Raw genomic sequence first — 25,660 nt, forward strand, 5'->3', positions numbered from 1 at the left:
ACTGCTACTTTTCTATCTGTGCAATTTTTGGTAAGTTGCTTAGCCTCTCAATGCCTCGGTTTCCTTTATAAAGTTACAAAGTTTCCTTTGTTTTGAGAATTAAATTACTTAACACCAAAAAAAGCTTGGAACAATGCCTGGTACTAAATAGTGTCCAATACATTTTAGAGAGGCAAAGTAGGTAGTACTAGTTAGCATATTCATAGTTGTAGTCTGGAACTAATAGTTAACATAAATAGAAATATGGTAGATAAAGAGCTTGTCTCAGTCCATTTTCTGTTGCTGTAACAGAATACCTGAGACTGGGTAATTTATAAAGGAAAGAAGTGTATTTGGCTCATGGTTCTGGAGGCTGTGAAGTCCAGAGGCATGGTGGCAGCTTCTGGCTAGGGCTTTTGTACTGCATCATAATATGGTGGAAAAGCTGAAGGATAAGTGAGCAAATGCAAAAGAGACCACAAGAGCAAGCTCAGCTCCCTTTTAAAACAACTCATTCTTGTGAGAACTCACCCCTCCAAAATGGTATTGATCTATTCATGAGGGCTCTGCCCTCACAACACAATAACCCCTTAAAAGCCTCACCTCTCAACACTACCACATTGGGAATTAAGGTTCTAATAATAGTAAATTTTTGGGGGGACCCATTCAAACTATAGCAAAGATCAAAAGTTTAATTGCTCACGCCTGTAATCCCAGCACTTTGGGAGGCTGAGGTGGGCGGATCATGAGGTCAGGAGTTAGAGACCAGCCTGACCAACATGGTGAAACCCCGTCTCTACTAAAAACACAAAAATTAGCCGGGCATGGTGGCGGGTGCCTGTAATCCCAGCTACTCAGGAGGCTGGAGAATCGCTCAAACCCAGGCGGTAGAGGTTGCAGGGAGCCAAGATCATGCCGTTGCACTCCAGCCTGGGTGACAAAGCAAGACTCCATCTCAAAAAAAAAAAAAAAAAAAAAGTTTAATTGCTCAGTTTGAATCCCAGCCTGCTATTATTAGCCATATGACTTAGGGGAAATTACTTAACCTCCCTGTGCCTTAGTTTCTTTATCTGTAAAATGGGAATGATATTAATGTATACCACATATGGTGAGGATTAAAATAATGCATGTAAAGGCTTAGAACAGTGCAGGCACATGGTAAGGACTCAATAAATATTGACTGCTATTGTCATTATCATTATTAACCAAGAAAAGGAAGCCAAAATGAAGAGCAGATATGTGTCAGTTTTGATCTTCCAGGTTGAAGTGTATAGTAGGCAGTTTGCAGTATAGGTTTGGAGCTCAGCAAAGAAGTCAGGGCTAGAGACATCAATTTGGAAGCAAAAAGTATAGAGAAGTTACTGTAAATCAGGCGCTTCAGTGAAATGTCAAAGATAGGCGTTGTAGTTCAAGAAGGAATAGATGGGGAATGGAAGCAGGAGAAAGGAACAGGCATTCTCTGAGCCAGGCAAGAATTGCTACTTGCAATTCTTAGTAGATATAATATACTTTCCATTCCCAATAACCCTACAGTATCATATTTGTTATGCTGGAGCCAGGCCATACTGGCTTATTCAATGACTTCATGTTGGTAGCTTGCAACTGGCCTTGATGAAAGCATTTACACTATGGAAATGGGAAATGCTATAAATCAGAACTCCCCTGGCCTCCCAGGCTCCCAGTCCTTGCCCTGCCAAGAGCCAAATTACTAGGACAACATATAATTATCCTTACTGTTGAAGAAATGGAAGCTTAGAGAAGTGAAGCCCCTGCCTTTTAAATTGCACAATGATTCCTCTTCATTGAAAATGCCCTTTAACTACTTGGTTTTCCAAGGCTGATATATTTGATGCTTCTCATACTTGAAAACTTAATTGTATGCCCACTGTGAGTGGGTTATTACATTACTCTAATATTGTATTAGAAAACAATCCTGAATGAGTTTAGAGAAATAGCTTAGAGCATCTGTTGATGATGATTTAAAACACAGGGATTATATTTCCTTGACTGTTAAAGAGTTGGCTGACTAGAAGCCATGAGCTGGTTTTATTAGCTATTATACCAAAAAGAGTCATTGAACAAAGGGGAAGTCAGATGATGTGGGAGGGAATGAAAGAATTACAGGTGAATAGTCTCAAATTATTTAATTCATTATACACCATGCCTTAATGAGTCGATGAGAAGTTGAATGAAACACTCATTTTAACTCTAGAACAGTGTAATTTAAAATGGATGTGTAAAATCGCTCAGCATGAATTCAGAGACTTTATAGGAAAAAAATGTATATGTATATATTTTACTTGTTTCTAAAGTACAAATTCAGTTTATTAATCTGTTTATGACACAGTACACAGGAAGCAAAGTGTTTCACATCATAGACTTCACTTCCAACTCCTTGGAATGTTCATTTATTTGGCTTACAGGAGAGACTAGACAGGAAAGCCAGGCAATGCTTAGGCAACTAAAATGAGGCTGGGGGCAAGGCTAACGTCTTCCTCACAGGAACAGCCACAGGGACTGTTAGTCACAAGCTGGTTTTCTAGACCTGTTAGCTGGAAGCATGGGGAGCACCATTTCTGGACGCTCATGCTGTGTCGGGCTTCAGCCATCTCCACCACACAGGTACAGTACCCTTAGTGTCTTGCTGGATGTAATAGTACAGGGACTTGCTGTACTTTCTCTTGAATTCAGACCTAATTTTCAACATGTCCACTTCATTGTGGGAGACCATGATTCTGATCAGGACCTTATCTTGAGTCCCCTTGCCCTTCATGGAGTTGTACAGCCGGTCAGCAAAATACAGGGACTTGTTCTGAATTCACTGGACCAGGTTCAGGAAAGCATTTTCCAGGTCTCCTTTAACCTCTTTCTTGATGCTCTCCAACATGTCATGAGGACTGTAGCTCTTGTACCTATCAAATACTTTCTGGAAGTGAAACATGCTCCGCTTGGTCATGATGCTGATCCACTTGGGAACATCAGTTCCTTTCCTCTTCACCCCAGCGTCATAGAGATCCTGGGCATCTTGTTCAATCAGTTCATAATCAATGACAGAGCCATCCTCTGCTCTTCTACCCTTTGCCAGGGCAACCATCAGCTTGCAGAAGTCACCAGATGTGTCCGAAATACTGTCCTTCTCCAGGTCAGTCTTGTACATTTCCTTGTAGACTCTGTTAATTTCCTGCAGCTCCTGGTTGGTTCTTGAGCAGATGATCTCAATGAGGGAGTCCTCATCAGTTCCCAGCCCCTTCATGGAAGCTTTTAGCTCAGAAGTGTCATACTGAGCAGGTGTCTTTAATAGGCCCAAAGCCACTATCTAGGTGGCCAGATAAGGCTGACTTCAGTGCTGATACAAGTTCCTTTTTGGTCCTTCTCTGGTAGGTGAAGGCAATATCCTGTCTCCGTGCATTGCTGTGGTTAGTCAAAATGTCGACAGTGGTGATCTCATCTACACCTTTGGTCTTGATGGCCATTTCAATGTTCAAAGCATCCTGCTCAGGATCAAAGTTGTTGTAGGCTTTGACTGACCCATATGCACTTGGGGGTGTAGAGTGTTCACCCTCCAAGCTGAGCTTGCACAGGATTTCATGAACAGTAGACATTTTGGAGGAAGCTGGGCTGGGCACCGAGAACTGAGAGCATCCCCAGATGCTGAGCTGAAAATATATTATTTTATGCCCCTCTCCCCTGCCCCACCTCTGCAAACTACCACCTTTCCTCCCTAAAATATATGAGGAGGGAGGTCATGCTAAGTTGGCATCTTAGGTCATTATAGGACCATCACCCCATCCTTGAGAATCTCATCCCTGGGAACTCTTCTTGCATTTCAAGTGGAAAAAGATGCAACTAATATTGACTAAGTGCTAGGCACTATGCTGTGTTACAGGGTGCAATGGTGAACAGGACAGATGTTGCTCCTGCCCTCAAGCAGCTTACAGCGTAGTGAAGGATACAGACAGTTAAATAAAGTATCATGTGTTAAAGGATGGGGTTTTCCAAAGGATTTTAAAGAGAAAACATGATTCATGTGAGCCCAAAATGTAATTATCTTCACCCCCAAAACCCAGAATAAGCCATGTGTGTATTGGGGAAAAAAGTGTTATGTAAAGGATCAGGAGAACCAGGTTTTATTCTTCCCCATGTCTCTGACAATCTCTGTCTAGCTTCAACTTTCTTATCTATAAAATGGGGATGATAATGTTTGTCCTGCTATCTCATGGGATGGTATGTGAGAAAATGTACATGAAAGTGCTATAAATATGATTGAACATTTTGTTTTCCAGTGATATAATGGGGGTTGTAATTTACTCACTCATTAATAACTTATTCATGCACTTTTTCATCCAGCAAACATTTGTTAAGCACCTATTTGATTGAAGATCCTGTGTTAGATCCTACACTTGGCTCAGTTTCATCTTGTTGCATGATTCCATTCAAAACACCTAGATTTATTTAGCATTAACTTCCTTTTTTTTTTTTTGAGATGGAGTCTTGCAGGCTGAAATGCAGTGGCATGATCTCAGCTCACTGCAACCACTGCCTCCTGGGTTCAAACAATTCTTCTGCCTTGGCCTCCTGAGTAGCTGGGATTACAGGCATGCGCCACCATGCTCAGCTAATTTTTTTTGTATTTTTAGTAGTAGAGATGGGGTTTCATTATGTTGGCCAGGCTGGTCTCAAATTCCTGACCTCAAGTGATCCACCCACCTTGGCCTCCCAAAGTGCTGGGATTACAGGTGTGAGCCATTGTGCCCAGCCAGCATTAATTTCATATTAAGTTGGAGTGGGTGGTGAGAGGAAATCTGCATTTATTGATCCCCTATTTCAGTCTAAGAGTTCACCTTATGTAATCTTCCTGGAGGGGTAGGCGGCAGTGACCAGGAAGAATATGGATGAGAAGCTGTTGAATTAAAAATTCATTTTGTGCTTCATAGGCTAGACTTGCATCTGGAAAAACAAAATGATTTAATTATGGAATTATAGAATAATTATCAAATTGATTATAATTACTTTAAAAATTCTTGTTATTCATTTTACTAGCTAATATGTAACCATCAAATGAAATCTTTTACATTAAAGTAGATAGAAAAATATTTTATAAGTATTATATGTGTTTTGTGTTATTTATATTTGTTATGAAAGAACTAGTTTTTATTATATATTTAGAATACTTTAGAGAGAGAGGAGAGACTTTCCACAAATGAAATATAATTTACTGAAAAGCTTGAAGAGTAAGGCATGATCCCAAATTATTTCTAACTTCTGGAATTGTCTTAAGACACTTTACAAACACTTGAACACTTCAGAATAATGACAATCTGCTGTAGTGCTGCATCACCATCAAGATATTTCTAGTTTAACTGTTGGTGAAAATAGTCAGCATCAATTGTCTTCCCAAGTGTATGCTAGTGGTGTCCTTTTCATCTTCAGGAGTAACACACTGATTCTGCTGTGCTTTCAGATAGAGTTTAAAAAATAATAATAATCAATAATCTCCAATACGACAAAAGAGGACCGTAAGAATCAGATGTTACCAGGAATCCCAACCAGCCATTCAGAAACCGAGCCATGTAACTTAAAGAAAAGATTTTTTTAAAAAACATATTACAAAATAAAAATGGTAGTGCCTGTTTCATCTAGCTTCTTTCAAAAATATATAAGCAATGTTAGACAAACAGATTCTCCTCCGACCTTGTGATTTAATTTACATGTGGGCAACAGACTCGAGCTCTCCTTAAATTCAAGAATAAGAGCTGGGCCAACACATTGCCCTTGAGTTCAGCAGAGGTCATGGAACCTCTTTCCGGCAGTGTGGTCTTTTGCAACACAGTCCATTGCTCTTGTGACCTAGTATTAGCAGGTATGGAACATCTCACATTCATTTCAAGCTAGGCAGAGAGTCTTCCTTCTCCTTGCTCCGAATGGTATATTACTATGGAATCCAGCTAAATATCTTCCCAAGTTTTAAAATTATACCCCAAAATACAACTATTGCCCATTTCTACTCACATTGAAAAAATGTGCCTTTATTTCTATAAAGAACAGAAAGTGTTAGTATTTTTTCCTCATATTTTCCCTCCTCCAATATCACGTCCATATTTTCAAAAGGAAAACAGACTCTTTTTGACTAAGACACCTCCTTGACTAGTACTAAAGCACTATTTTCTCTGTTTTTTTTTTTTCTCTTCCTTTTATCAGCTGCTACGACCTGCACAGTCTTCTGAATAAAATAGGCATCATTCTAGCAGGATAGACAAAAGTTTAGAGGAAGGAGAGCAGCAGGCAGTTTTTGTCCCTACCTGGACCACAAGGACAGTAAATCAGTGTTGATCTATTCTGTTCAGGTGCTTTTTAGCCCCTTCTCTCTTGTTTTTCAGTATTTCTTTCCCTTACTTGTATGCCCTCTAAGCCCTGCGTGCACTTTCAATTTTATATAAGCAAGAATCTAGAACAGCCTGGGTTTTATAGATCACTTCTTTGTTTTATGGTCAATTCTCAGTTAATTGGTCCTCATTTCCTCATCTTGTCTAATTCCATGCTTGTGTTTATCAATTTTTTTTTTTTTTGGTAGAGATGGGTTCTCACTGTGTTGCCCAGGCTGTCTCGAACTCTTGGCCTCAAGCAATCCTCCTGCCTCAGCCTCCCAAAGTGCTGTGATTACAGGTGCAAGCTATGATGCCTGGCCTATAAAATCTTTTTGATAAATGAAGTTTTTATTCTTAAGAGACCCTGGCTTGTCCATACCACCTTTGAAAAATTATTTCTAAGCTGAGCATTTTAGAATTGTTTCTGTTTCTAGCCCATCTGTTTTGCTGTACCTGTCACCTAGCTATTTTCAGACATGGGGGAAAGACCAAAAATAATATTTGTTTTAAAACAAATATAAAAATGGCAGTGCCCGTTTCATCTAGCTTCTTTCAAAAATATATAAGCAACGTTAGACAAACAGATGTTCCTCCGACCTTGGGATTTAACTTACATAAGGGAAACAGACTCAAGCTCTCCTTAACTTCAAACCATGTTGGCACATATCCCCTTCGAGGGCCAACCACTCCTTTCCTGCTCCCTACTACCAGAAACAACTCGCCATTTCACGAGTGTTCACTGATTCCATATTCATGCATATTATTGGGATTCTATGTGGATCAAGTATCAAAGATCCTTTCTTCTGATACATTTGGATTAAAATATGAAATTTTTATATTCTCAAATTTTTCTTTCATGCTAGTGTGAGCAGATGAGATGCAGAGTTAGTGAGTAAACTTGATAGGGTCCACGATTCAATGAACTGACCACCACCTGGAGTCTGGTGAGAACCAGCTCATCTATGATGATTCTGCCCAGCAATTTTGTTGTTGATTTTATTCTAAGTTTAATCCATCACCAATTTCAATTCTTAAACCCAAAAATCTGTTTCTGACAAGTCTATTCCCAAACAGTGCTTAAGCAGGTGTTTGACATTAGCCATCACCAGTGCATCCTTGTCTACCCTTTCCTAAGGCACTGCATTGATGTCGAAAAACAAAATAGCAAATGGCTCTTTTTTTTTTTCTTTTGAGACAGAGTCTTGCTCTGTCATGTAGGCTGGAGTGCAGTGGTGTGATCTCAGTTCACTGCAACCTCCACCTCCCATGTTTAAGCAATTCTCCTGCCTCAGCCTACCGAGTAGCTGGGATTACAGTCACACACTGCCACGCCCAGTTAATTTTTGTATTTTTAGTAGAAATGGGGTTCCACCATATTGACCAGGCTGCTCTCGAACTCCTGACCTCAGGTAATTCGTCCATCTCAGCCTCCCAAAGTGCTGAGATTACAGTCATGAGCCACTGTTCCTGGCCCAAATTGCTCTTTTGAATATAAATGAAGTTATAAACCTGAAGAATGGTTCTCTCTCTCTCTAACTATGAAAAATTTAGCTTTCTTCCTGGTCATTTTTGAGCAAAATTCATTGTTTCCATTAATTAATATTTACATCATCCTATTGAAATAAATCATAAAAACTTCTTTTGAAACAAAACTAGATGTCTGTTAACCTGTAGATGATTTGCTGTTTTTCTCTCTGTCTCATCTATTCTTTTAAAAGAGAGTCTAGTATGGCCAGGTGTGGTAGTTATTGTGGTATGTACATATAGTTCCAACTACTTGAGAGGCTGACACAGGAGAATCGCTTAGGCCCAGGAGTTTGAGACCAGCCTGGGCAATATCGCAAGACCCTGTCTCAAACAAACAAAACAAAACAAAAAAAGAATCTAGTATGGGTGGAAATATTTTCTTGGATTAATGAATTTCCTTTTGCCTTTCTTATTTAATCTACAAAGCACGCTGTGAGAATATCTTTTTATAATTTCAGGAAGAATATCCAGCCTGTGAGATATTGAATCTTTGAAAATAATCTATAAGTAAATCCATAATATGAAAATCACCTACTATTTTTATAACATCTGTGGCCTTCGGTTTGTTAAATGTACTGAAAGCCAAACGTCCACGTTTCTTCCGAGAGCTGCTGAGTGAGAGGGTAGAATTTTGGCAAAACTGTAAAATAAGGCCCCTCTCCTGTTGCATATCCTTAGGGCAGGGCTCCTTTGCCAGGTTCCCCTCTCCCACTAAAACCCAGAATGGCAGGACCCAAACAGTCTGAACCATCCCAAATGCCCCACACACCCCAAATGCAAACCAGGTCCACAAAGATAGAAGACAGAGGCAGAGTGAGCAGGGTGAGAATGTTTATTGCCATGCCCAAGGCAGCACCGACCTGGCAGATAGCAGTGCCATAGGGTAAAGTGGGAAAGCCATGTCAGATAAAGGCAGGCCGTATTAGTTTTTATTATGATATCTTTGTAGGATCTAAGAATATTTTAAACATGTTAATATGCAGCTACAAATTAATAAGAGAAGATTGACATTTACTTAAAAAAGTGATTTTGCAGAGACTGTTGGTCAGGAAGAGAGGTTTAATAGCATATGGATTAGGTCATTGGGGAGGGAGGGTGCCCTTTTTTTAAAGTATATTTAAAAACAATGCATTCTCAGGTACCTGTGGAAATCTGAATTATTCTCTTGCTGAAACAGAGAAATCTAACCCTTTAGTGCTTAATTTTTATGGTTTTATCATTTATTTTAGGTACCAAAGGAAGAAATAAAGGAGAGTTTACAAATCTTCAGGGGGTAGCTGCATCTACAAATGGAAAGATATTAATTGCAGACAGTAACAACCAATGTGTGCAGGTATAGCCCCTAATTATATACCTTTAACTACTTATATTGATAAAAATAGATATAGTTACATATATTCCTACTTTAGACTTAAGATACATGGTGTAAGGAAAAAAGCTTATGTGTATGTAGACTTTTCTTCAGAGTTTGCGTGTTCTGATCTCTGTATGTATGGCAGATGTTTTTGCCTATACCTTCCTCAGAGATGCCTGCACTAGTTCACATTCCAATGAATGTAATTTATTTTACAGATATTTTCCAATGATGGCCAGTTCAAAAGTCGTTTTGGCATACGAGGACGCTCTCCAGGGCAGCTGCAGCGGCCCACAGGAGTGGCTGTACATCCCAGTGGGGACATAATCATTGCCGATTATGATAATAAATGGGTCAGCATTTTCTCTTCCGATGGGAAATTTAAGGTAAGATTAACTACTAATTGTTCACTAAACAATGGAGAGAAGGAATAGGAAATACAAGATGAAATTGTGTATTTCTTTTTTGAGATGCAGTGCAACATTCAACAATTCTTCATACACAAAGACATCTGGACATCTAAGTTTGTGAAGTGAGAGTAACAGTGATAATTTCATAAGTCTATTTGCACATATCCTAAATGTGGCTTTGTATTTTAAAGCAATTAGGTTGCTCAGTCACTTTTTTTCTTTAAAACCATAGATTTAGAGGGAAACTGGTCCTGTTACCTCAATTCAATGAAAAACAACAAGCTTTTGAAAAGAGTTATTAAGAGGCAGTTTATATTTCTCAAATTAGTCTACATGTTGTCACTTAGGAAGTACTTTTTATTTTCTCAGGCCTGTGACAGATGATATGGGAGAAACAGAATTGTAAAAAATAGTTTCCACCTTTTAAAAATGTACAGGCCCACTTTGGGAAAAAGATTCATACACAAGAAATGACAGAAAACAATTTATGTCAGTCTCTAATGAGTCGTACATTGATACAATCTGAAAACATACGTATATAATACGGGATTTGGAAAAAAAAAGAAAAGGCTGAATTTCAGAGAAAATGCAAGTGGAGCTACACTTTGAGGGATCCCATTGTTTGATATATTTGCTATCATTCCCAGCATCAGCTTTTTGCAAATAAAAATTTAACTCAATGTCTTCACCTAATTGCCAAAGAGTAGAGAGCCCTCTGGTGATAACAGAAATCTCTCTTATGAAGTGTCATCAAAGAATTGTATCAGCCGGCCCATTTTCTACATTTGTTCATAAGAAAATTGTGAGACACCTCGTCAAAGATCTTTGTAAGGGCCAGTTGCACTATGCCTTATATATTTCCCTATCCAGCCTATTAGAGGCTTCTATTTCTGTTGACAACATGAGTTTTAACTCAGATCAACACATTGCCATCCCAGCTTATTACTGTTTGGCCATCGGCAAATCATAACTTCCTTGAGCTTCAATAGCCTCGTTTTTAAAATTTTGATTTAAAAAAAAATCTATCTTGGCCAGGCGCAGTGGCTCAGCCTGTAATCCCAGCACTTTGGGAGGCCGAGGCGGGTGGATCACAAGGTCAGGAGATCGAGACCATCCTGGCTAACACGGTGAAACCCCGTCTCTACTAAAGATACAAAAAAATTAGCTGGCTATGGTGGCGTGCACCTGTAGTCCCAGCTGCTGGGGAGGCTGAGACAGCAGAATGGCGTGAACTCGGGAGGCGGAGCTTGCAGTAGGCCAAGATTGCGCCACTGCACTCCAGCCTGGGCGACAGAGCAAGACTGTCTCAAAAAAAAAAAAAAAAAAAGATCTATCCTGCCTGGGCATGGTGGCTCATGCCTGCAATCCCAGCACTTTGGGAAGCTGAAACAGGAGGATCGCTTGAGCCCAGGAGTTCAAGACCAGCCTGGGAAACATGGCAAGATCCTGCCTCTACAAAAAATAAAATTAGCCAGGTATGGTTGCGCAGGCCTGTAGTCCCAGCCACTTGGGAGGCTGAGGTGGGAGAATTGCTTAGCCCAGAAGTTAGAAGCTGCAGTCACTCGTGACTACACCAGTGCACTGCAGCCTAGGTAACAGAGTAAGACCCTGTCTCAAAAGAAAAAAAAGACCTATCTCATTGGATTTAAGCAAAGACTAAATGAGATTTTATGTGCCACATACAAAATAAGGATCTAAGAAATGAATGGTCTTTTCCATGCCGCTAGTAACCCTGTCCAAAAAAATGAAGTCTTGTTTGGTCAGCTATGATTTGGGCTTCATGTCCTCATGCAAGCGCCTGGTGGTCGTCACTTTCTTGTCTAGGAGTTTGGAGATGCTGCTTTTCATAACCCATTCTGGAATTCTAAAGATTACTCAAAGTGTACTCATTGGTTTCTTATTGGAAGAATTTCTATTTTCCTTTTTAAAGTCTTCAGATTGCTGTAGTCCCCTCATTGTTTTTATGAAATGAGTTATGTAATTGTGAAACTCTCAGATTTGAGCCTCTGTTTTGTGTGAGGCAGCATCTTGTCAATTTTGGAGACTGAAAAGCTGTCATTTTTTATTCCACAATACTGCATGCAATTCTTCAATCACCCTTGAAATTTTGGTTTCACTAGAAATTTAATGGCTCCATATGATGACCACATATACATAAAAATCTCCTGCCTTTCTGTAGCTCTAACTTCTTCCCCTTTTTTTGCATTTTAATAATTGTATATATGGTAAGACATACCCAAATATGACAAGTTTAATGTGAATATTTATGTCTTGAATATCTTGAAAATGTTTACATAGTTTGGAGGCAACCCATTTGTTTATGTTTTATACTCTAGCAAAACCACGATCTGTCTTTGTAAATTCAGAAGCTAATACTAAAATAGTTTCACTTACGGAGACAGGAGTTTTATGTCTAAGGAAGAAGGGCTCTCTAAGCATTTTTTGTTCAGTGGTTCAATAGTCTGTCTGTAATAGACACTCTTAGAAGAACTGGGTTCTTAGAGTTGGAATATTAAAGGTAATAATGAGAATAAACTCCAAAGAACACTCATACCCCCTAGAGGATGGGGGGAGTGGAGGTGGTATAGTTTCAGCAATACCCTTTTCTATGATAGGTGTTGATCGAAACCCAAAGGGTAAAAGGATAGCACGTGAAAACACTTTAGGACCCTCACAGGAGTTCATCCAAGTGGAATATCCACAGGTATAGACAGAGATACTTATTTTCTTCTTTTTCTTCTTTGGTGGGACTCAGTAAAATTAAACAGGTGCTGAGAAAGACATACGTTTAACACCAGTGTAGACTCTTTGTATTTATTCCTAGTAGTTCCAGAGAGGTAACATCTTATCTCCTTTTCTTTCTTTTATTCGCCAATTTATTAGCCCTAATTTTTATTTCTCTCTGCCTCCTCTAAATTCATTCTATCTTCCCCACTGCCTCCTATCTTCCAGCCCATCTAGAAACCTTTTCTATCCAAACAAATAGAGACACCTGTGGCCACCTTACTCTAAAATATCTCATCTCTTTCCTGTTCAATTTAAGGACATATTTGTTGAGTTAAATACCCTGATTAAACCATTCCAAAGGCAGGGTTAAAATATTTTTGCTGGGCCGGGCACAGTGGCTCACATCTGTAATCCCAGCACTTTGGGAGGCCCAGGCAGGCAGATCACCTGAGGTCAGGAGTTCAAGACCAGCCTGGCCAACATGGTGAAATCCCATTTCTACTAAAAATACAAAAAAAGTAGCTGGGCATGGTGACAGGCACCTGTAATCCCAGCTACTCGGGAGGCTGAGGCAGGAGAATCGCTTGAACCCGGGACGCAGAGGTTGCAATGAGCCGAGATCCATTGTACTCCAGCCTGGGCAACAAGAGCAAAACTCTGTCTCAATTTTGTTTACTATTCTGTTTAACATGGGGTTGACACAATCAGGGAAATGCAGGGATTCTTACCTTTCACTTGGTTGAATCCAGTGCAGCTAAACTGGGAGTGATGAAGGGAAGTGGAAAGAAATTTTGGTTCAATGTTTAAGTTATTCTTTTAGATCTGCCCTAGTTGTCAGTACATGATAGAATGGAAGTAACCCTTTATTTTCTCTTCTTATTCTAGATAATTATCCATTTGATATTATTTGGTTGAGTCATCTAAGCAACTACAAGTGTTCATAATGTTAGGTAGTAATGATAGTCTTGTTTTAATCATCGAAGTGCCTTCTCTCCCTTTTGATCTCTGCTGACTTACCCTCCATTTAAACATGAAACAACAAATGCCATCTGTTTACCCACCATTATGTTATAGCCTCTTTGATCTTTGGGCTAGATTGGAGAATCAGAATCAAATTTACACAGCAGTTTCTCTTGCCAAGAAAACCACTGTTTCTTTCCTAAGTAATTGTGTTCCTTTGCTCTAAAGAGATGAAATCTGAATCTCCATCATTTATAAACTTAGAAGAATAAAAGGAGCATATAAAGTCTAAAGTCCCCATCATGGAAAAGTCCCATCCTGCCACTAGAAAATTTAAAAATACATATGTGGTTCACATTATATTTCTATCAGACAGCACTAATATAGAGAGATAAAATAAGAAGGCTAAAGCCTAATCTATGAGAATATAACTTTTTGGGTTTTCTAAGATATAGACGCTGATTTCTCACTTTTCCTTCCAGAAGTCTATGTACATACATGCACACATATAACACATGTGGACTCAGACTACACTCATTGTTCCCTACCTTAATTTGTTTAATAATATGTCTGAGAGTTTTTGTTGTTGTTGTTTTTGAGACAGAGTCTCGCTCTGTCACCCAGGCTGGAGTGCAGTGGCGTGACCTCGGCTAACTGCAACCTTCATCTCCCGGGTTCAACTGATTCTCCTGCCTCAGCCTCCTGAGTAGCTGGGATTACAGGCACCCACCACCACACCCAGCTAATTTTTGTATTTTTAGTAGAGATGGGGTTTCACCATCTTGGCCACACTGGTCTTGAACTCCTGACCTCAAGTTATCCGCCCACCTCGGCCTCCCAAAGTGCTGGGATTACAGGTGTGAGCCACTGCGCCTGGTGAAGAGTTCTTTCATAAAAACACATAGATCTGTTCCCCTCCAACACGTCAAGCCTGGGTGCCAGGGAGAACTGTGGTTCTTATAGTTTCCCTGACTTAACATACCTTCCTGCTATTCCCTCACCTGGGGTGCTCCTTCGCCTTCCTTGTCTACTGTGGCCTCATCAAGTTATCACTTCACATGGCTTCTGAGATGGCCTATTTGAATTCTCCCAAGTATATTAAAATGAAGACTCAATACTACACTCTTTAAAGAGATACAGTAGACATGTTTGTCCCTGCAATGTGACTGAGACATACTTGAGGGCAGGAGCTACGTCTTATTTGTGTGTTTGCCATGTGCCTAGAATACCGTGTCAGGCACATAGTGGGTGCTTGGGCAGTGTTTGTAGAATTAGGAAATAAATTAGTGAATGAGTGAAGCACTTCTTTATATGTAGTCTAGAAAATGAAGCTATAGAAAGAAAAGTAAATGTACAAGACCTGTATCTCATGGCAAATAGACATTTAAATACACACCACAGTCTACTCAGGAACAGGAATAAAATTTAAAATATGGTATATGATTGATAGAAATCAAATGCTTTTCTCCTATTTTAAAATATAATAAAAAGTGGAGCCATTTAATCATCATGATTGCCCTATAATAATGCTAGACTTTTAAAATTAATGTATTCAACAGATATTCATTGAATATTTATTATGCACCAAGTCGTGTGTTGCCCCTGAGTACACAGTGGTGAATAAAACAGATGTGACTCCCGCCCAAGGAGGACTTAATTCTCGTACAGTTCAATGCTAGATGCCTGGCAATTTTGATATTAATTATGATCTATAACAATGACAGTGATGGCTTCCCTACAGTGACTGCTTGCCGTGTGCTACACTCTACAATAAACCCTTTACCTACCTTATCCTACTTAATACATCTTCCAAAAATGCCACTGGGAGTTGTCGGGTTGGTCATTTTTTGGACATTTTTTAATGTATAAGGAATCTGAAGTTTAAGGAAATGAAATCCATCTGTGCTATTCCAGGTGTGTTTAAAGCAAGCAATGGAAGTAGGTCAGTCTTCTGAGTCATAATCCAGTGATCTTTCACCAGATCACACCGCCTCTTCGGCAGGGAACTGTGACCCCAGTTTAGGGGATCCTAGAGTATTTTTTTTTGGTGGTGATCTCTTTTAAGAATAACGATTTTAAGGGCTGGGCACAGGGGCTCATGCCTGTAAATCCCAGCACTTTGGGAGGTCGAGGCAGGTGGATCACGAGGTCAGGAGTTCACGACCAGCCTGGCCAACAAAGTGAAACCCTGTCTCTACTAAAAATACAAAAAAAAATTAGCCGGGCATGGTGGTGCACGCCTGTAGTCCCAGCTACTCAGGAGGCTGAGACAGGAGAATTGCTTGAACCCAGGAGGTAGAGGTTGCAGTGAGCTGAGATTGCACCACTGCACTCCAGCTGGGGCAACAGAATGAGTCTTCGTCTCAAAAAAAATAAATAAAGAATAAGGATTTATATAGATATCAATAGCAGATAATGGATGTGACAAAGCCAGTTTTCCAAGACAGAAGTTCATTGTGATGTATGAGTAGCTGTGTACCCGTTTGAACCTTCAGGTAAATGTTGACCAAAACAGTGTTTATCTTCATGTTCTGTAGTGGTTTAAACTTTGACTCTATACTGTACTTCTATTTCTGTACTTGTTTCAAACAGACAAAAATTGGATCAGGAAAGCTGATGGGACCCAAAGGAGTTTCTGTGGACCGCAATGGGCACATTATTGTTGTGGACAACAAGGCGTGCTGCGTGTTTATCTTCCAGCCAAACGGGAAAATAGTCACCAGGTTTGGTAGCCGAGGAAATGGGGACAGGCAGTTTGCAGGTACACTCGATGGTAATATGTAAACCCCCTTTTTTATGCTTCTTCTGCTCACATTTGCATGATGTTGGAGCATGTTGAAGACACCGCATCCCTAGTGTGTTTGCTGGCTTTGGGAAAGATGCTGGGGATAAAATCTAAGCAAAAGCATGGTTCGTTGCTTGAGTCTCAGTCACCCCCATCCACCTGGTAGTAAGTTGAGCTGCAGTCCCTGTGTGGTTTTTATTGGTGGCAGTTCACAACTCAGAAGTCTAGCTTTGAAATATTCATGTTAAAGTATAAATTTTAAAATAAAAATATTTGAAAAACAAGGAATAACTACTATTTCAGCCTAGCTGTAGCTTTGCTTAAAAAGCAACTGAATGAGAATATTTTTTCGCCTTTCTAGGTTATTGTAAGAGAACAGGAGTCTAGAATATTTGCTAGGTTTAAGGAAGGCAGTCTGTTTTACGTCTCTTTGGTGTAACACTTTGCAGTCACAAGCTTATTTAGGTTTTTGCATTTGCAAGAAGAGGCTAAAAATAGCTTACTAATTTTCTTTTTGAAAGGATGCTTTTGGCACTTACTATTAATTTGCATAATATTTGTTTGTGCTTTGTATCCAGTTCTGCCAAGGTTCTGAATGTCACCCAGAATTATAGTGTGGGTTTTCTGTTCTTTTGTTTTGTTTTGTTTTGTTTTGTTTTTTGAGACAGTGGCGTGATCTCAGCTCACTGCAGCCTTGACCTCCTGGGTTCAAGTGATCCTCCTGCCTCAGCCCTCCAAGTAGCTGGGACTACAGGCATGTGCCACTAATGCCCAGCTAATCAATTTTTTAAAAATTACATACTGGAGTCTCTTTTCCAATGCTGAGTTGCCACGTGTTTCCTCAGTGGGAGCTGAGGGCTCTAAAATGACTAACAGATACTCAGGGAAGCTGGCAGATGTGACTTTTAGATGCTGGCACGGAGAATGAATTCTGATGCTTACTGCTCCTCCCACTTCATTAGGGCTGCTAGAACTCCCAGCCTGATTGGGAAGGAATCAGAATCGACTGGCACAAGTAGAGAATAATATAGGATCCATGTTATCTGGAACTGGAGGTCTGGCTGAATGATCTTTCAAAGACTGAGTCTATGATTCTTTGTACTTTCTTAAATAACTAAGTTAATATATTAAGTTTGTTTGTTACAGTAACTGCTATATGTAATCACTTTTGTTGTAGTCATCACATATTTTTCTCCATCTTTATTGCAGGTCCCCATTTTGCAGCTGTAAATAGCAATAATGAGATTATTATTACAGATTTCCATAATCATTCTGTCAAGGTACTATAAGCACATGAGTTGTTGTTAACTTTTAACTGCTTTTATGGAGAAATTGGTCTGCGAGAAAATAATGCAATACTTACATATGGCACCAAAAGGAGTTACCCAGAAGAGTAGACTTTGCTTCTGCTCAAAGATTCCGGTTTTAATTTGGACTTACAGACCTTGGAAAGTCAGGAAATTGAACAAAATGTGCTGGCAATAAGTTGCTTAATTTGAAACTGGTGCAAATGAAGAGGACTTGAAAATTATACTTTAAAAAGCAATTCATTGAACTTAGAGGCAGAACTTTCTGACGCTTAATATTTTGTGGCTAGTCAATAAATTAAAATCACTTTTTCAATTTTCTGCATCTTTTTGTTAAAAAAAAATTAGATACTCGACCCTGTTACAACAACAGACGGCATGGGGAGGGGGATAATCCCAGCATACATTCGTACAGTATATTTTATACTTCTTAGAATGCTTTCATACCTTTGATGTTCTTTAGAAAACAGTGACGTATAGTATATCTTTCTTACTAGGTACCAGAGGAGAGAGATTTGAACTTTACTATGAGAAAATCAGGAAATAATAAAATGGTTCAAAACAAATTACTCACTTACTGAAATGATGAGAAAATATTTAGTAATATCCTAGATCAAGCTTCTCAAGGTGTGGTGCATGTTCCACTGAAGGTATCATCAGTGGCCATAGGCAGTACACTGGTGGATATTTTTATTTTAAGGTATGCATTTATTTTAGGGCTACCTTTTGTTTACATCTAGTGATGCTGTTTTGCACTTACAGACATAATAAAGTTTTTCTTTTAAATACATTCATCTAAATTTTAAAAGGTGAGTCATTTTAAAGGAAAAACAATAAGGAAACAGCAGAGGATGGTATGCCAGTGAGTAAAGTTTGCACTTAGAGACAATGACTGAGCAACCAAAATTACTAATGACTTATCAGTGCTAATGACTGCGATAGCTAGATAAGGGGTAGGATTTTTAACACCCAAAGGTACTCTCTGTGATGTCCTTTCCGCATCCTGGAAAGCCTCTAACCTGAGTAAATGGAGAGGGCTTGGACCTTTTTGATGGGTGCCAAGTCCCTGTGCAGACAGTAGCGCACAGTGGGCTGCGGAAATGGGGTCAGGATAAGGGAACAGGGTACCCACCGTTGCTTTTTTCTGAAACTGCTCCCTGCCATATTGTCTCTCCAGAGATGCTCACATTGTGGCATAGGTCCCCCCTACACTCAAATGCAGATAATCTGCATTCTCTGCTGACACTATTGTCCATGGGAAGCGTCTTGGTAAAAGGAATAGGATAGTGGAAAAAGTTGGTAGCCAAAGAAGGACAGAAGTAGAGAGCAAAGAGGCAGCAGGAACCGGGCTGGAGACTGCCTCCCCGGGAGTTATAACAGTGCTGGAGAATGAGCACAACTGTCAAAGGATAACACAGGTTGTTCTCATACTTCCTACTCTCACTCACTTTGTAGAGGAATCATTCATATAACTACAGGGCATTCAGCAAGAAGAAAACCCATATGAGATCCTAATAGTACCACGGCCAGCAAATGCTTGCATAGGTTCTGCCCACTCCCAACTGAAAGACAGTCATAATTAATCAAGTTGCTCTTTTCTACTAAGCGCAACTGTGATCTCAGAGCCTTTCCTGTCCAGTGCTCCAGGCAACCTCTAAGAATCAACTGGCATTGGTATGTGGGACGGCTCCTATTTACCAGTCCTGGCTGACACTGTAGAAAGAATTAAAACATATGTAAGTAACCAAAATGCAAGGCAGGTAGCACTAAATAGTTTCATAAAATAGGTACATATAAAGTTTCCTAACCTTCTGGAAGAAAAGAGAAAATTTCCTTAATTAAGATTATCAGGGGAGACTTCCAAGTGGAGATGGTATTTGACATGAGCAGAATTTTGAAATCAGGAAAGGGCTATCATCAATGTGATTTTTTAAAAAACTTGCTTTAAATATTTATTGTAAAAAGCAAAGCTATAAAAAAAACTATTTAAGCTCATACTTCTGCCTCTTAATTTGTTTTCATGTGAATAATTTTTAAGTAATTAAATGGCATTTTAGTTGGGAAAAATAGAAAATATGAAACATTTATAATTCTTAAGATTCTGAAAACTCAAGTTTTCAGTATGGTAGAAGTAGATTATTTAACTATTTATTTAAACTCAATTTTCTTCTTGTTTAAAAAAACCATAGCCTTTCGCTGTTGTTTCTCTTCTTTTTGACAACTATTGCCAAATAAGTTTTATGGAATACTTGGGTTTTTCTTCCCCATGTAATGCTGGGCAGTTAGCAATAGTTCTGAATTCAGGTCACTTCTCTGTTGATAAGTGTAAAATACATATCTATAGGTCAGTGCTAACAAGGGTTCTAGTTAGCTCCTTAGCTATCTGCAGAATGTATTTTCTTTTCATCACAAAACGAGTAAGTCTAGATTTGGCATCCTTCGTTATCCCAAAATGAAGCAAAACCACTTGAGTCATTTGGATTATGCCCAGGAAAACATATTGACTCAGAAAGATAAACAAGGCTGGGTGCAGTAGCCCACGCCTGTAATCCTAGAACTTTGGGACGCCAAGGCGGACAGCTCGCCTGATGTCAGGAGTTCGAGACCAGCCTGGCCAACAGGGCGAAACCTTGTCTCCACTAAAAATACAAAAATTAGCCGGGTATGGTGGCAGGCACCTGTAATCCCAGCTACTCAGGAGGTTGAAGCAGGAGAATTGCTTGAACCAGGAAGTGGAGGTTGCAGTGAGCCAAGATTGTGCCACTGCATTCCAGCCTGGGTGACAGAATGAGACTCCATCTCAAAAGAAAGATAAACAAAAAGATTATTTGTAGGACTTAATAAGGGGAAAAATAGAGAATAATAAATTGTGTCCAGCATAAACATGTTCCCACTGGTCTTTAAAACTAGAATGTGTTATGTAAAAGGAGACAAAAAGAGTCAGAAAAAAAAATTTAAACATGGCATCTTAGTAAAAGCTGGTTGTTCTTGCCTTGGTCCTTTCTAAAGAACCACAGAGGTGGCTTGCTTTCTTGGCAAGTATGTAATGAATTCAGGAAGTAGCCATGACTCTTTTTGATCGTAATGTGAGTTTAGCCTGTAGAGATGGAAGTGTCCTACTTTCCCAAGGTACTTACCTAAAAGTAATGGTCATTTTGATCTTTTGTAATCAGAGATGACAACAGGTGGCTCTCTAAAAGGTCTTGAGATCATCCCCAAATGAAGATCTACACTCAAATATAGTGAGCTCTTTCAGTTCTACATTTGAGGAAATCTTACTCTCAAAGTGCCTTGTACATAATACTTTCAGATTTGTCAATGAATATTTCTATGCATCTAGGCATCATGACAATGGAAGTTAAAAATAATGTCCTGGAGACATTTCAAAACCATTAGGTATCATCTGGATCATCGAGATACAATTATGCTTACTATCGTGTTATCATTAAACATTAACATTTACTTTTTTCAAAATCAGTGATCTGTATTGATACATATTTAGTAGCACTCTATTAATAAGAATATGTAATTAACCACAGCACTCCACTGCTTGACCATATCAGATGTTAGAGAATTTGCTTAAGAGTTCTGTTTAGCCCCCTACTTCTAACAGCTTCCCTTCTCTCTACTGAGAGATAAAAGAGTAATAGAAAATAGAGTAATAGAAACTACTTTTATATTCATCAAAGCCTTAGGATCATATAAACTCTCAAACTAAAATATCTTCTGAGGGTAAATAAAAAAGCCCTTTTCTTATTTCTCACCTGCTGCTACCACACATGTGCACACACACATGCAATGAATTTCTCCCATTGTTAAGTATGAAGTCCAGCCTACTCTTTCTAGTTATGTTGATATGGTAAAATGATAATAAATTCTGAGCATCTGGCATAACAAAAAACTCCTACTCTCTGATCCAACTTTTAATGGTCATCCATCCTGTTAGAAATATAAATACAATGCCCATTCTTGAAACTGAGCAATTTCTTTAAAGGTGGGAAGAATAGTATTATTGAAAATTATACCACTTCTTACTCATACTAACTTGTACAGTATTTTATAATTTATAACAAAGGTATCATTCACATAAGGATTTAATAACCAGATATAAGCCCAAAAAAGTGATGATTTAACAAATGATAAATCAGATTTATACAGTAATTTAGGGAACCACAATGATATGCAGTCTGTCTTGTAGATTTCATTTTCTTTTTTTAGAATGTCTTAAATCATAGGTCTTGTTATAAATAACCTGCTCAAATAGGTATTTTTTTAATCCATAATGTTGATTCAAGTATTTTGATGTAAAACAAAATAATTTAAAAATATTTCATACAGGTGTTTAATCAGGAAGGAGAATTCATGTTGAAGTTTGGCTCAAATGGAGAAGGAAATGGGCAGTTTAATGCTCCAACAGGTGTAGCAGTGGATTCAAATGGAAACATCATTGTGGCCGACTGGGGAAACAGCAGGATCCAGGTAGATCAACGTGCTAATGTATATGGTTAGAGTGTTTGGTATTTGTCAAAAGTGAAGAATTTGCTGTCCCCCAAACTGGAATGTTTTCTCTTTTCCATTGGTTAGGACGTAGGACCATAGATACTCTCACCAGAAGGACCAAACTCAGCAAGATGGAGTAGAAAAAATGTTACCAGAGTGAAACCCTCTAAATTGGGGTTTTAGCATGGACGCCACAGACCCCCCCAAAGGGTCTGAAGATAGAATTCAAGGGGGCCATTGAATAAAAGTATTACATTATTATATTTATGAACCTCTAGCTGAAAATTATCATTTCCCTTAATCATGAATATAAGCAAGAATCATAGTAATTTTAGTAATACCTATGACTTTGTCACCAAGAAAAATCACAGAAATTTTCATATCATATTGTTGCAAAAATCTTGAATTGTCGCTTATTCTCATCACTACTTCAAAATTACAGTAATTATTAGACCCATTACTATTTCTTATTATTTAATGTGCTAATTTTTAGAAGCATACACATATTGCTCTATCACAACTTAGTATATTTCAATAGCTATATTTTAATATGATTTTTTACAATCCCATGTGTTTTGTTTTATGAATTTAAAAACACTATTGTGCTAAATGACCCATGAGTCAAAGAGCAAGTCTCAAGGAAAATTGTAAAATATATTGGACTGAATGAAAATGCAAACAGAACTTATCAAAATTTGTGGAATTTAGCAAAAACATTGCTGAGAGGGAAATTAATATGCTAAATGCTTCTATTAGAAAAGAGGCAACATTTTAAATCAATGATCCAAGCTGCCATCTCGAGAAGCTAGAAAGAAAAGAGCAAACCCCAAACAAGCAGAAGGAAGCAAGGCCGAAATTAAAGGCCGGGCGCTGTGGCTCACGCCTTTAATCCCAGCACTTTGGGAGGCCGAGGCAGGCAGATCACTTGAGGTCAGGAGTTCGAGACAAGCCTGGCCAACATGGTGGAACCCCGTCTCTACTAAAAATACAAAAAATTTGCCGGGTGTGGTGGCAGGCACCTGCAAGCCCAGCTACTCAGGAGGCTGAAGCAGGAGAATCGCTTGAACCCAGGAGGCAGAGGCTTCATTGAGCCAAGATCGCATCATTGCACTCCAGCCTGGTCAACAGAAGGAGACTCTGTCTCAAAAAATTAAAAACAAAAAAGAAATATGAAATTCAAAACAGAAAAGCAATAGGGAAAATCCATGAAATAGCGAACTGGCTCTTTGAAAAGATAATAAAACCAACAAAACCCTAGCAAGACTGACAAAGGAAATAAGAGAAAAGACACAAAATACAAATATTAATACATGTCCTGTAGACATCAAAAGGATAATAAGGGAATTCTGTGAACAACTCTACATACATAAGTTTGACAACTTAGATGAAATAGACAACTCCTCAAAAAATACCAACTCCACAACTCCAGTATGAAATAATTTGAATAGCCCTATAACTGTTAAGAAAATTTAATTCATAATTTTAAAACACCAAAAAGAAATGTCTAGATGGAGATGATTTCACCATGGAATTCTTCCAAATGTTTAAAGAATTTAGTAACAATTGTATACAATTTCTTCCAGAAAATAGAAGATAAGAGAATACTTCCCAACTCATTTTCCAATCAGCTTTTGAAGCCCTGTTACCAAAACCAGGCTAAGACAGTACAAAAAAGAAAGCTACAGACCAATATTCCTCTGGTGTGTAAAAATTCTTAAAGATATATTAACAAATATAATTCAGCAATATGTAAAAATTGCTCCATGACCAAGTGGAGTTTATTCCAGGACTGCAAGACTGGTTTAGTATTAGAAAATCAGGGAGTCTCTGAGCTATTCTGGCTTGGGAGGCTGCCCTTTAAAAAAGAAAAATAAAAATAAAGAAAATCAGTCAATGTAATAATCCACCATATTAAAATTCTAAAGAAGAAAAACTATATGATCATATCCATTGACACTGAAAAATCATTTGACAAAATTTAATACCCATTCATGACAAAACTCTCAGAAAACTAAGACTCTCTCAACTTGATAAACAACATCTATGAAAATCTATAGCTAACACCATACTTCATAGTAAAAGACTGAATGCATTCCTTATAGAGCAAGGATGTCTGCAAGGATGTCTCACTATTCTTGTTCAATATAATACTAGAAGTTCTAGCCAGCACAAAAGGTAGAAAGGAAATAAAAAGCTTACAAATTAGAGTGGAAGAATTTAACCACTCTCCCTGTTTGCAGATAACATGACGTTTACATAGAAAATCCCAAAGAATCTACAAAAACAGTTCCTAGAATAGGTGAGTTCAGCAGGATTGCAGAATACAAGATCAACATACAAAAATCAATTATGGTCGGGCACGGTGGCTCATGTATGTAACGCCAGCACTTTAGGAGGCCAAGGTGGGAAGATTGCTTGAGGCCAGGAGTTTGAGACTAGCCTGAGCAACACAGAACGACCCTATCTCTACAAAAAAATACAAAGATTAGCCAGACATGGTGGCACATGTCTATAGGCTCAGCTACTCAGGAGGCTGAGGCAGAAGGATTCCTTAAGTCTGGGAGCTGGAGACTGCAGTGAGCTATGATTGTGCTAACTGCACTCCAGCCTGGGTGACAGAGCAAGATGCCCTGTCTCTTAAGAAAAAACAAAAAAAAATTATATTTTTATAAACTAGCAACTAACAGTGAAAACCAAAATTAAAAATACAACACCATTTAGAATCACTGAAAAAATATATACTTAGGTATAATAACAAAACATATTCAATATTTGTATGCTGAAAACTATAAAATGCTGGCAAAAGAAATCAAAGAAGGTCTAAGTAAATGGAGAAACAACTGTGTTCATGGATTGCAAGACTCAACAATGATGTCAGTTGTCTTCAAATTAATATACAGGTTTAACACAAAATCTCAGCAGGATTTTTTGCAGATATAAATCTTATTTTAAAATTTATATGGCAAGGCAAAGGAAATAGCTAAAACAATTTTGAAAAAGAAGAATAAATTGAGAGGAATCACTCTACCCTTACTAACCCGTAGAGTAAGTTATATGACTTACTATATAGTTACCATAATCAAGTCTACGTAATATGGTGGAGGAATAAACACATACATCAGTGGGACAGAATAGAGAATCTAGAAATGGCTCCCACAGTTGTACAGCCTATTGCATTTTGACAAAGTTACAAAAGCAATTCAATGGAGGAATGATGGCCTTTTCAGCAAATGGGACTGGAACAGCTAAGACCACCACAGAGGAAAAAAAGAATGAATGTTAATTTGTACAAAAAGTTGACTCAAAATGGACTGTAGATTTAACTGTAAAAGGTAAAACTATAACATTTTTAGAAGATAATGTTTGAGGAGATAAACTTTTAGAATAATTTAAGAGAAAATCTTTGGGACCTAGGACTCCATGAAGAGTTTTTAGACATAATACCCAAACTATAATCCATAAAAGAAAAACAATTAACAAATTGCATTTCTTAAAAAATAAAAGCTTTTGCTCTGTGAAAGATCCCTTTAAGAGGATAAAAAGATAGGCAACAGACTGAGAGAAAATATTTACCAACTGAATTTCTTACAAAGGAATTATACCTAGAAAATGTAAAGATTCTCAAGACTCAGCAGTAAAATAATTTAACAATCCAATTAGAATAATGAGCAAAAGGCGGCTGGGTGCTGTGGCTCACACCTGTAATCCCAGCACTTTGGGAGGCCAAGGCGGGTGGATCACCTGAG

At 38.5% G+C, this 25,660-nt stretch overlaps 1 protein-coding gene and 1 pseudogene across 9 annotated transcripts in view; one reads left to right on the forward strand and one right to left on the reverse strand.

Moving 5' to 3' along the window:
- TRIM2 (tripartite motif containing 2) overlaps positions 1–25,660 on the forward strand; it is a 131,960-nt gene that overhangs the window by 99,382 nt on the left and 6,918 nt on the right. For 8 of the 9 annotated variants that reach the window (XM_032148392.2, XM_032148396.2, XM_032148414.2 and 5 more), the window contains exons 7-11: positions 9,101–9,204; positions 9,444–9,611; positions 15,915–16,095; positions 17,317–17,387; positions 21,753–21,893. In XM_032148392.2, coding sequence (XP_032004283.1) covers positions 9,101–9,204; positions 9,444–9,611; positions 15,915–16,095; positions 17,317–17,387; positions 21,753–21,893 — 665 coding nt within the window. The remainder of the gene's footprint in view (positions 1–9,100; positions 9,205–9,443; positions 9,612–15,914; positions 16,096–17,316; positions 17,388–21,752; positions 21,894–25,660) is intronic. The other variant, XM_032148399.2, reaches the window with a different exon arrangement.
- LOC116465309 (annexin A2-like) lies at positions 2,028–3,765 on the reverse strand (annotated as a pseudogene).

The sequence above is a fragment of the Hylobates moloch genome, unplaced genomic scaffold (genome assembly GCF_009828535.3).
Source record: "Hylobates moloch isolate HMO894 unplaced genomic scaffold, HMol_V3 SCAFFOLD_3, whole genome shotgun sequence".
NCBI lineage: Eukaryota > Metazoa > Chordata > Mammalia > Primates > Hylobatidae > Hylobates > Hylobates moloch.